Genomic DNA, 13,111 nt, shown 5'->3' on the forward strand with positions numbered 1-13,111 from the left:
TGAATCTTAGCGTTATATGGTGACATACAAGTACTTTGATGATGAATTAACTTTGATTGTCCAAATATGAGGGAATTATCTTATCACGTGCACCCAGACTGTGAACATTTGGGGTTTAAAGATGTCTCAAATTCGGAAATGTCTAATCAAATTTAGAGAATGAGGGGAAATAAAATGTAAATTCAGCATACAATGGAATTTCTGCTTTTTTATCATTTGATTTTTGAGCAATATCATAACCAGCCGAAACACTTGTTTCATAGTTGTAGATGGAGAGAGATTTAGATTGGGTGGAATGGTTATAAGAAGTTCCTCAAACCAAGAAATAAGATGTTTACCTTGTTATCCACTAGTAAAACTACACTAAATATGACATTAGAATTGAGTGACTGTAGGGAGATATCAAAACGAAAGAATGAGTTTAAAAATTTAATGTTATCAAATGACAGAGAGGACATATATTTTTGTCAAAAAAAGTACAGAGGAAATTTATTAGAATGTTACCTGGGTTTCAGCACCTAAGTTACAGAGAAAGGTTGAACAAGTTAGGTCTTTATTCTTTGGAGCGTAGAAAGTTGGGGGGGGGGGGGACTTGATAGAGTTGACATGGATAGGCTTTTTCCATTGAGAGTAGGGGAGATTCAAACAAGAGGACATGAGTTGAGTGTTAAGGGGCAAAAGTTTAGGGGAAACCTCTTTACTCAGAGTGGTAGCTGTGTGGAACAAGTTTCCAGGAGAAATGGTAGAGGCTGGTTCGATTTTGTCATTTAAAAAAAAATTTGATAGGTATATGGACAGGAAAGGAATGGAGGGTTATGGGTTGAGTGCAGGTAGGTGGGACTAGGTGACAGTAAGCGTTCGGCACGGACTAGAAGGGCCGAGATGGCCTGTTTCTGTGCTGTAATTGTTATACAGTTATATGTTATATGGTTATAAATAATTGAGTGGGAACAATGTTCTAGTGTCATTCCTGTTGCCTCATACTTTTTATTCTATGAGTTATAATGTTAAACAGTGAAGAAGATTGTATTAGACCAGAAGAAAAGATAGGTAATCTGATAGGGTTGGGAAGAAACAAATGAAATTTAACACAGAAAATTGCAAAGGTGATGCACATCAACTGAAGGAATTAATAGAGACAATATAGATTCAATGGCATAGTTCTAAATCGGATAAAAGTAGCTAAGTCTTTGAACTTTTGATTTGATTTCCAAAATGTGGTTTGTAATGCAAGCAGAATCCTGGGATTCAGAAGCAAAGGCTTGGTTAAAAGTTATGCTGAACATGTTAGGGGAGCAGTTTGGGAACAGTTACCATTAGTTTGAATTGGGGCAAGGCTGTTGGGGGCAAAGAAACCTTTAGCAAGTGGGAGATATTTAAAAGTGAAATAGCAAGATTTCAAGGACTTCAAGATACATTGATATTCAATAAAGTGAAAACTGTGGTGATTGGCAAGATAACTGGTTGGCAGCAGATTGTCAGCTGATGATTTACAAACGATCATGTCTTTGAAATTAATTCCTTCTTTGGAGGTGGTTCTTCCCCATGAGTATCAGTATCAGTGCTCCTCTGCCAAGTCTGGGATTTCCACCTACCTAGAATAAAATCAGAAAATACTAAGCAGAAAAGCCAGTAGATATGAACAGAGAAAGAGGGTTTCTATTTTAGTTTACTGGTATTTCATTAGTTGTTGTTACTTTCTCCCTAGGATCCAGATGTAATTAATACTTCTTTGCCTGTGGAATATGGACCTGCTGCAGAAGAAGAAGGAAACGTACCTGTACGCCCAGATGACCCTGATGCATTGGCACCACTTCTCGTTTCACCAGCCCAAGAAGCAGAGAATGAGCACGTCTCTACTGATCCTTCCTCACCACCCCAGCGTCCAACCAGCCTCTGCCTCGGTGACCATCGGATCAGATTTGTTCCAAGTGACACTGCCACTGTACATACTGGAGGTTCAGCTGAGGAGGGGCCTCGCATCGCCAAGGCGTACTCCAAAATGAACAGCTCTGCTGCGTTACAACAAGGTAGAGGGTCCCGCAAAAAACCCACCAACCTCTGGAACCCCACATATGGGTCATGGTTCACAGAAAAGCCTGCTGTGCAAAGCAACAACACTTTGACTGAGAACCGACCACCAGAGAGAGAAGACTCCAGTTTTTGTGCCAGCAGCAGCATTTCTTCTGCTCCCATCCCAGCACCAAGGCTGCAGGCTTCTGCAGTTGTGCTAGAACCTTCTTCCCTTGTTGCCAATACATTGGATGTGCCTCTGTTCCGGCTGCACCAGTTCCCCTGTGGGAATGTGAGTTATGCATACCAACAGCAGCAGAACCACCAGCAAGGACTGTCTTCTGAAGCTACATCTGCTTGTGCTTCCTGTAAGGAAGGCTACAACTCGCACGTTAGTAAGGGCTTACCTGCCCAACAGGACCCACGTGTTCACCCTGTTGCCAATATACCCACTTGGGACTCGGGACTCTCTCTTGCAGAGGACGTAAATGTTACTATACTGTAAAGGAGATAAAGATGGTTTTATTTAGGCAAGTCTTACACCAAATAGAAGCAGCAACAAGTACCATTTGGCTCACAGGACTAGCACAGGTTCTTGTTTTAAATTCCAAAATAAAATGCAAGACACATTTGGATATGAAACAAGCTCCAATGCAGCTCATGCATTTGAAGGTACCAAGCTTGTGTACTAGCAAATTTGTGCTGAAGTTATAGCTATAAGAGACTCTTTGGCACCTGCTGAATTAATTTATATGACTTTTGAACTAAAATAGTGTTTTTAAGTAAAGTTGCACAACAAGCTAAACCCGAAACACTGAATTCTTCATCCTTTTATATTTGCTGGCTTTCATTTCTCTGCTTACCACCAACTCTCAGCAGCTGCAACATCTAAGGAAGGAAATGATCAGGCGTTAAATCTATGAGGGGCACTGTGATCTCAAAATGAAGAAAATGCTTTTATTTATAGGGTACCTTTCATAATCACAACATCTCAAAGTACTTAACGGCAATTTTGAAGGGTGGCTACTTTAACAATGGACCAAAGCCAATATGAAAGGTTCTTCATGCAAAATATGAGGGAGAACAGAGATTTAGCACTCTCCATGTAATGTCAGGACCACAATCATGGTTGATATTTGCTCTTGATCAATCAGCAGAAACAATGGATGGATGCTTAATCTGCACACAAATGACAGGCACCCTCACAATACACTAGAGGTGAAAGCAAGATGTCCACTCGGCCCAAGGTGCTACTTCTCCCCAGGAAAGCAGTAAGCATTTCACCTCAGCTCAGGTTGTAAGTGAGTGCATGTAAGTTTAAAATAAAAATGACTTTTATCTTCAGGGGTTTATGCTTTTTTTTTCTGATTCAGACCTCTAAGATAGTTCCATAAGTACTGAAAACCAAGTTACTACAAATCAGCAGACTATGAATACAAGTTTTCTGTGAGTTTGGGGTTGTAGCAACTGCCTGAATGTGGATATCACCACTTTGTTCCCAGTCCTAACTCTCTATATTTCACTGGACTGAAAGGGATGAATGGAGATTCAGACCAGGATTGTAGGGGAACTAAGACACTAGCCCTATCTCTGGTCCAAATCCGGGCCTAATTTCTGCACAACTATTATGTTAAATGTGTATTAGAATGGTTAAGAAACTTCATTCCAATATGACAAACAAGCAAAAGCTACTTGCCCAAACTGTTACCAAAATGACCCCTATTTAAGATCATGTTTGTTAACTTATTCATCTTTTCAAAACAAATTAATTTCCCAATAATACCTACTAAGCTAAGAATTCTTCCAGTTCCCTACAAATTGCTCAACTATAGTACTGGTTTGCACAAATCAACCATTGTAACAGACGTATTTATAAACGAAAATAAAAGCAGAAAATACACAAAATATTCAGCGAGATCAGTCAGCATCTGTGGAGAGAGAAAAGAAGTTAATGAAGTGGAACGTCATTAACCTGAAACTTTTTTTCTCTCTCAGCACAGATTTGCTGTGTACACTTGCATTTTTGGATGTATTTCCAATTTCTAACAGAACTGGTTTAATTTTTTTTTATAAACTAATTTTGACTTGCACTTCGTTTATGGTGGAATGTAATCTCTGAATTAAATTGCTGCTAATTAGCCTATCATAAAGTACTTTGTACATTAATATAACGTTATTACAGTTATTTGTATTGTTTCAGCAAGCACAGAACCTTGGATTTGACTAGGTCACAATTCTTAATTATTACAATATGGAAAGGTGACTGATCCTCCTTTACATCCTTTTACTATATTTACATACAAGCAAAATCATTGTAAAGATATTTCATTTTTACTCTTCATCTTTGTGCTGCATAATACCCTACAGATACAGTATTAGTGATTCAAATAACATAATTACCTTTATTGAAGACATCCATGCTGCTTTATTGAAAATTCCATGCCTTTGAACCAGTGTTGACTCAATTGCAATCTATTAAAATCTTGAAGATCTGCATCATCAAACATTGGAGGCAAGAAAACCATCCAGAAGATTTCTGCTTGAATGAGAAGAAATTTCTTCACCCAAAAAGTAGAGAATCTGCAATTTTAAAAATAGCCACTTTTTTATTTTGAATTTTGGAAACAGTAGAAGACTGAATGGTTTATTCCGGCTTCTTTATCTGTTGTTCTATTAAATTGATCCTATTTACTTTTAAGTTTCCTTCTGAGCAAGGAGGATCAGCAATGTAGCAGAGATCCCATCCCCATATTCCTGCAGTTGTCTTGAGCCAATAACCATTCCAGCTTGTGCACCTACAGTGTCTTGTAAAAATATTCAGCCACCAACTCTTTCTTCACATAATTTGGGTATTACAGCAAGGGATTTTGATTAATGTAATTTACAATTTTTATTTGTGAATCACATACTCCTTTTTTCCCCCAATGTAGAGCCTAAAAAAAGTGAAAAGCATGAAAAAGTAAATATCTATAAACTGAAATGTCAGCCATTTAAAAGTATTCATCCACCTTTGCTCAGCTCCTAGTTCAACCATCTCTCACAGCTATTACAGACAATACTCTTTTTGGATAAGTCTCTATCAGCTTTACATAATATGATGGGGCAAGATTTGCCTAATCCTCTTTGCAAAATTGCTCAAGTGCCAGATTAGTTGGGAAGTGGCAGTGGACAGCACTCGAGAGGTCTTGCTAGAGATGTTCAATCAGGATAAGGTCAGGACTCTGGGCCAATGAAGAACATCATTTTTTTTTTCCTTTGAAGCCATTTGTTGGTTGATCTGGTAGTGTGGTTTGGGTCATTAGCCTGCTGAAAGATGAACTTCCCATCAATCCTGACCAGATTTCCAGTCCTGGCTACTTCCAGCATACTTTTCAGTAGGGATAGTGTTACCTGGCTGATGCACTGTATTAGATTTACACCACACATACCTCAGTGTTCCATTTTAGTCTCATCTGATCACAGGACCTTCTTCCATATCCTTCCAGTATTTTCTAAATGAAACTTTGCAAAATCTTTATGAGCAAGGATATGCCTTTTTTGTACAGGCCTTAGAGATTTTGCAGCCATGAACTTCATCTCCAGTTGCAGCCACTGACTCCTGCAGCTCACTCAGAGTGGCTGTTGGTGTCACAGTAGCCTTTGTATTAAGTGCCATTCTTCTCCAGTGACTACGTTTAGAGAGAGCCTGACCTAGGCAGTTTGGCTGTGGTTTCATACTTTTTTCCAATTTTTCTACAATTGACTGCACTGAGCTCTATGACCAGTGCCTTTGAGATGGTCTTGTACTCTTCCCCAGATCTGTGCTTCTCTACTATCATTTCCCTGACCTGTCTTCAATGTTCTTCTGTCTTCATTTTGATCTGGTCTGTCGAAAATCTACCATACTATTGGATGTTGGAGGGTTTTTTAAAAATTCATTGAAAACAGGTGACCCTCCAATTGTCTGCATCAACAAATCGGATGAGTTGGTAAGGTAATACCATATATTTCACCTGAGGAAAGTTAGCATAGTAATTACAAAGGGGATGAATATTTTTTCAACCTCTCAATTCTGAGTTTTATTTTTTAGTAAATTATTGACAGGTTTTGGAATTTTTCTTTAGATTTGACATGATGCACAATGTTTTGGAGATTATTCTACTTCAATAGTTTTTAAGTTAGTTATGGAAGTTCAATACTTTTCAAGGCACTGTACATCTGCACACCATTGATTCCTTCCACTCTTAGGTGAGATGCCAAGTTTGCCTATACAAGAGAGATGCAGGAGATGAATCTCCAGATTTCAACGTGCAAGCTTGTCATTTTCCATTGAGGGTGGTGAGAGAGTCTTCCCTACTCTGGGTTCAGTTCAGGACAGCTGCTTCAGAAATTAATGAACTTAGTGATGAAACAAGGAACCAGCAACAAGAAGAGAAATTTTAGTCCTCAAAGCTCATAGCATTAACTTGAAACTTCCATAACATAAAATTTAGTGACATATCTTGGGGGCATAGCTCAATTTATCGAATCTATAACACACTGCTTCAAATCCTATCCAAGATAACATTCCCCAATGAAGGTTAAAGTAGATAAATTCCATTTCATTTCTTACCTTTACCTCTTATTTAATTTGAAATTTAGGTGTTTTAGGGGAGGGGCAAGGAATATTGAATGAGAGTCTCCAAATTGTCGCTTTCCATTGCGGGGTTCCGCAATGCCTAAATTGAATGTGAATGTCTATTGTTACTTATTTAAGTATCTGTTCTGATTTTATAGAAACATTGTCTGTGTATTGCTGCATTCCAAATGCAATTTACCATGTTCATCACTTTGAGATGTTTTGATGTTTATCATAAATGTGAATATCTATTTCCTTTCCCTAAAGGAAGGAAATTCCTGTGCAAAAGTCCTGTGAGACCTTACAAATTAAACTTCCACTCTCACCCCATCTGTTTCAAATAAAAAGACTATTATTTGATACTCTGAACTTTCAGCTTCCTGAGAGTCATCTGATCTGTTAACAACTAGGAAGCCAGCTCTTGATGTCCCATTAGCAAAAATTCCAACTTACTGACAGAGAGAAACAAGTTTATTAGATCAATGCTCCACACTGAGCATGGGGTCTACAAGTTGCAGGGAGCTACATTTCTATAGGAAGTACTGGAATCTTAAAGAATATAAATGTTCATTATGTCTATTTCAACACTGTTCAGAAACTTCTTGTCATGGTGAAGCCCACTCATAACTGACTGCATGGTCACCAAGCCATTATACTTGATTACTTAGAACATGGTGGTGTCAATGTACAACTTCTTTTCATAGGATTTACCAGTTGCAACTCCTCCCTGGTGATCAGTTGGCATTGTAAAGTTACTATTAGCTGCATGGCCCTTTGATTGTTTTACATGGAGCATAGTTATCAGTTACAATCAATAGGTTTTGAAGTTATGTATTTTAAAAAGCTGGATGTTAAAATCAAAATCAATAAAATGTAGAAATTGCATTATTACCATAAGATTGTTAATACATTTGTATGAATTTATTTATAAGCTATTTTAATAGAGACATTAACCTTTTTATTTTAAATCGAATGACATCTCAGGTAAAGTGGACAGATAATTGTCACAGACTGCTAGCACTGTATACAATAATTTCTCATATTAAAATTATTATAATTTAATCTTAAGATTCTTACTGCTGAAAACACTTTTTTGGAGCAATTGTATGTTTTCAACAAATGCACATGTGGGAATCAGAAATTCCAGTAGCAGCTAACCCATTTGTTAAATCACTGCATGAACATACAGCATCTCTCTTTGTAGAGAGAGCATTTAAACACTAATACATATTATTAATAAATGATTCATTCAGTTTATTTATGGCATCCTTCAAAGTGCTAAGTTAAGTGAAGACATACTGATGACACATAAAAGAATTTCTTGTCAAACATGTAGTTTGTCACAGCCTGTGGGAAGTCTGCATAAGACAATCTACGTGTCAACCTAAATACTTCAGGTTAGTCAGCTTTTTGAATGAACAATCTTTCATTCTTGTGATAGACATCTGAAGTGCTAAAGTGCCCTTTGCTTTCACAAAATCTTCTTTAAAAAAAAGCATTGTATGTTCCAAATACAGCAGCCAACTCTTAATAATAATGTTTCATTCATTCTTTATGACCTATTATCTGCTATTGAACTCTAACATTTCATATTCCATCTCAGAGTTTATTATTCCTTATAGATCTGAACTCCATCTTTATACCAAATAATATACAAATCAAAATACAAAACTTGCTGTGAATATTAATGTCAGTTGAAAAATGTTAAATTAAATTATGTGAAGACTCCTCACCCGTATTTTATGTGTAACATCCATCTATGCCTGAATTGTAATCACAGCTTAGGTCAGGTCCATAAAAACTCCAGGTATTCAAAATTGTTTCGTAGTAGCCAAGTTCAAAATCTAAAATTAAATTTAAAATAGCTATAAACCATTTGGACAAGTAACATGATGGCTTTTCAACATTCTTAGTGAGAAAATTTTAAAAAAACTAAAAATACTGGCCTGTTATGAATTTTGGTCAAGGTTTAATGAGCAATAGTATATTATTAATTAATAATTACACTTTCATAGTTCAGTTATTGAGTAATATCCACTACATTCTTTTCCTTTGGATGGGGTTTCTGCAAAACCCTGTGGAACAAAGAAGGTCATTTCTGTTAAAATAGTGTGGGTGGGAAATTGCATGTCAACATAACACACAAATGCAAATTTTAAAAGAACACAGGGGAAAGGAATACATCACTAAGCCCCCTGAAACCAGCATTGTCATCTGGTAAGATCATAGGTGATCCTTTACCTCAACACCACTTTTCTAGCCATCTCCCATATTCCTTCTTTCCCCTAATTTCAAAACATGGATCCATATCTGTTGATAATTTTCACTGACTGAGTCTTTACAGTACTATTGAGTAGAACATTTCAAAGATTCATTATCCTTTGATTGAAAATACTTTTTCTCATCAGTCCCAAATGGTCTCATTCTGAGAAGGTGAGCACTGGGCTATTCACCCCACTCCAGGTGTCAATATGCAAAACATAATTTGCCTTATTGCAAACCTATTCTTCTTTGGGTAGAGAGGCTATACTTGTACACAATGTTCCAGATGCTGTCCCACAAGAGACTTCCATAATTTCAGCAAGAAAACATTTTCCTGCAGTAAAGTCAAACATACCATTTTTTTAAAATTGATTGTTCTATGTGCTCGTTAACTTTAAGTGTACAAATTATTATGTACAAAGGCATACGGCTCTCTTTAACCACCAACATGTTCATTCTTTCACTTTTAAAACATCCTGATTTTATATTTTTTCATCTACCGTGATCTTAATATTCATTTATCCCAACTTTATGTCCCCTAAAATCCGTCTGCACCATCCTCACAACACACACAGCCACCAGCTTCCTTTTGTCAGCTAAGCTCAGCCTAATTATTGTGTATGGTTTAGGTCAGCCTGTTATAGGAGAGATTAAGTTGGAAAGAGTACAGAAAAGATTTACGAGGGTGTTGCCAGGACTCAAGGGAAGAGTTAGTGAGAGAGGCTAAGCAGGATAGACTTTATTCACTGAGGGATGAATTTACAGAGGTATACACAATCATGAGGAGCATAGACAGAGTGAATGCACACTTTTTTTTTAATCCCCCAGGCACAAGGAATCAAAAAGACTGTAAAGTGTAGGATTTAAGTGAGATTTAAAGGACCTGAAGAACAAACACTTCACACAGAGGGTGGTGCATATACAGAACAAGCTACTGAAAGTTGTGAAGGCAGATACAATAACAACATTTAAGAGGCGCTTAGACAAGTACATGGTTTGGAAATATTGAGGAATATGGGCCAAATGTGAGCAAATAAGACTAGCTTAGATGGCCATCTTGGTTACCATGGACTAGTTGGGCCAAAGGGCCTCTTTTTGCATATGGTATTACACTGTGTCTCCATGATTACACCCAGGGCTCAGCTCCAATCTCTGTGGCATGCAGTAGTCACAGCCACGCAACCTGAAAATACCCTGTTTACACCTACTTATGTTTTCCATCTGTTAACCAATCCTCAATTCATGCCAGGATATTATTCCTCTCCTTTATTCTTTAATGTTGTATAATAGCCTCTTATGTGGCCTTCTGAAAGCTCAATAAACCACATCAGCTGCTTTGCTTTTACCTATACTCCCCTGTACTCCCTCAATTAACTCCAACAGATTTATTAAATGCAATTTCCATTTCGTAAGTTATTTTCCAAATACATTGTTGCCATTTTCTCAATATCAGATTCTAATATTTTTACATACTATTAAAGTCATACTTTCAGGTTTGTAGTTCTGTTTTCCTCTTCTCGTGGTGAGAACTCCTACCTTGCAACCATTGTTTCAGAATTGATGCAATTTTGGAAAATGCAAACACCATCTCACTACCGGGTCTTCAGGTCCTGAGGATTTAGCAGCTTTCAGTCTATTTAATTTCTGCCTCTCTTTTCCAACCAAAGTTTAATTCGTCCAACTTTCCATTCACTCTGGATTTCCAGAATTTTTTTGTATCTTCCTGCTTAAAAAGATAATAATCATTAAAATAATCATAAATTTCTCTGCCATTTCCTTAGTCATCATTGTAATTTATCCTGACTCAGCTGAATACACTTAGCTAACTTTTTTATTTTTACATGTCCATTGAAGTTTTTACAGTCAACTCTAAGGTTCCTCCCCTTTTATACTTCCCCTTTCCTCATCAATGTCTTGATTGTTCTTTAGCTGAATTCTAAACTTTTCCCTGGGCTTAAACAGTTTGGCAACACTTTTCCTTTGGCTGAATAATATTTTTAACACATTCACTTACAAATTTCTGCTAGATATTCCTGATAGGACTGGGTAATCTCCCTTATAATTACGGTACCCCTTGCTGTGAAAGCCATGCATGAATATCAGCCAGGAAAGGGTGAGGATGCATACATTCTGTGGTTAAATTGTCTTCCCAGACAGTTTAAACTCTCACATGGGTTATTACTTTAAATAATCAGATATTTAATGATATGAAATGAAAAGATGAATGAAGAGTGTAGCTATTTAACCAGCTATTTTAAAATCAGGTGTACCTGTTGTTATAGTTGAATAGTCTCCCTGATTTTCCTCCCAACTCTGATAATCAAGAAAAATCTACAATAACTTACTCCAGTTGAACACATTCAAATCAAAGTAGTTTTGATCAAAGGTCATCTTAAGATGGTCTAATATGACCACCATGGCACATGAAGAAATGCATTCCATGGGGAGTAAATTTTAATTGGGCTAGAAGGCAGCTGGCAAAGCAGCACAGCTCCAGCAACAAAGCAGAGAAAGTCAGATGCTGAAAATCCAGGCAACACACACAAATTGCTGGAGGAACTCAGCAGGCCAGGCAGCACCCATGTACCACTGGCGTACAGTTGACATTTCAGGCCAAGACCCTTCACCAGGACTGGAGAAGATGACTCCTCCAGCATTTTCTGTTTATCGCTCACAGCTCCAGCAACCCAGATTCAATGACAGTATAAAATGTGCACATTCTCTCTGTGAGACTGAGCGTCACGTGCTCTGGTTTCCTCCCACATCCCAAGGACAGGCTGGTTGATTGGTTACTATCAGTAATCAAGTGGGAAACAAGTGGAGGAACAAGACTGATGGGATCTATTCTGAGAGCTAGCTAGATGCAGTGAGCTGAATCACATCCTTCTATGTTGCAAGGGAATATGAAAACACTGAAACAATAAATGTAGATGAGAACAATTTTAAATCAGTAAAAAGACCAAAGATGAGGAAGAACTTCTTTATCCAGAGGGTTGTGATGGTGAGTCAATGTTATAAACTATTAGATAAGGCTATGCTATTGGCACATATTATTTAATATTCTGCGGAGTTACAAAACAATTGAACATGTGAAAACATCAGGAAGCATACCCACGAGAACCTGGGAAAACTGCACTTGATAGATACACCTGGAGGAAATCTGTTCAAGAGGGAGATGCACTACGAGAGCGACCTCTGCTGTACTTCAGAGAACAAACTTCTAACTACAGCCACCATTTGCTCTTGCCCATTCTGCATCAGAATATGAGGATCCCAGATCAGCCTCCTCACTTATTAAGGACCCACCAATAGACAACCCCTTAGAGAACATCATACTTGACTCCAGTGATCATACTAGTACTTTACGATGGAGAGATGAAGCAACTGAAGGTGATTTGACCTCCAACAATACAACATATTCCTTTACTATAGGCTCAATTCAAGTCTATTTCCTCCTTATCTCCACTAATTTTAATTCTACTAACACTCCTAGTTGCCACATTTAGTTAAAAGCTGTTTTGAGATCAAGGACAATTGTGCTCTCTTCATCTCATTTCTGGAATTCAATGTTTTGTTCGTGCTTGTGCCAAGACTATAACAATGTCAGGAGCTAAATGTTCCTGGTATTCCTACACCAGGCATATGTTCGAAGGTGATTAGAGTCAGTTGATTAACTAATAACATCCATATGTTCAGCACTGAGTCACACTTCTGCATAAAATATGACATCACAGGCCACAGGCATACTGAGGCTGCCTGTCTCCCACCCCACCCTGAAAGGTGTCTAAAACAGATTTGTGAAGGTCATCTGGAGCAGGAGATCCTACTTCTGCATGACAAACTATCAATAGCTACACCGCTGAATGCAATCCCCACATCCCCTTTCCCAACAGTTTGACATCTTAATTAGTTCACTGATCGCCTGGCCACAATGCAATAACAAAAGCCAGCAGAAAATCAACATTGTTCAGCCAATATGGCATTTAAATGCAAATACATTGTGGTGAACTACATATACCTGTCTGGACACGCCCCCCCTGCTGACTGCTCCTGTGGCCCCTCCCACAGACCGTAGCTCCTCCCACGGACCCCGGTATAAAGGCGATTGGAGACACAGCCCCGGCCTCAGTCTCCAGGATGTAGTGTGGTGGTCATTTGCTGCTTGTTCTTTCTTCCAGCCAATAAAAGCCTATATCTCACCTCACATGTCTGAGAGTTATTGATGGTGCATCATGCGTA

The 13,111-nt window shown here is 38.0% G+C and overlaps 1 protein-coding gene and 1 long non-coding RNA gene across 2 annotated transcripts in view; one reads left to right on the plus strand and one right to left on the minus strand.

Annotated features, from left to right (window-relative positions):
- LOC132402717 (ALK tyrosine kinase receptor-like) overlaps positions 1-4,379 on the plus strand; it is a 324,081-nt gene extending 319,702 nt beyond the window's left edge. The window contains exon 21 of the mRNA XM_059985678.1: positions 1,709-4,379. Within this exon, the coding sequence (XP_059841661.1) occupies positions 1,709-2,518 (810 nt within the window). The 3' untranslated portion in view covers positions 2,519-4,379. The remainder of the gene's footprint in view (positions 1-1,708) is intronic.
- LOC132402720 (uncharacterized) lies at positions 1,100-8,361 on the minus strand. Its single transcript, XR_009515046.1, has 4 exons — positions 8,344-8,361; positions 4,414-4,593; positions 2,421-2,512; positions 1,100-1,595 (listed from the first exon to the last, which is right to left on the minus strand). It is a non-coding gene; the product is annotated as an uncharacterized LOC132402720 (long non-coding RNA).
- Between the last annotated feature and the right edge of the window lie 4,750 nt (positions 8,362-13,111).

This window comes from Hypanus sabinus, chromosome 12 (genome assembly GCF_030144855.1).
Source record: "Hypanus sabinus isolate sHypSab1 chromosome 12, sHypSab1.hap1, whole genome shotgun sequence".
NCBI classification, from domain to species: domain Eukaryota; kingdom Metazoa; phylum Chordata; class Chondrichthyes; order Myliobatiformes; family Dasyatidae; genus Hypanus; species Hypanus sabinus.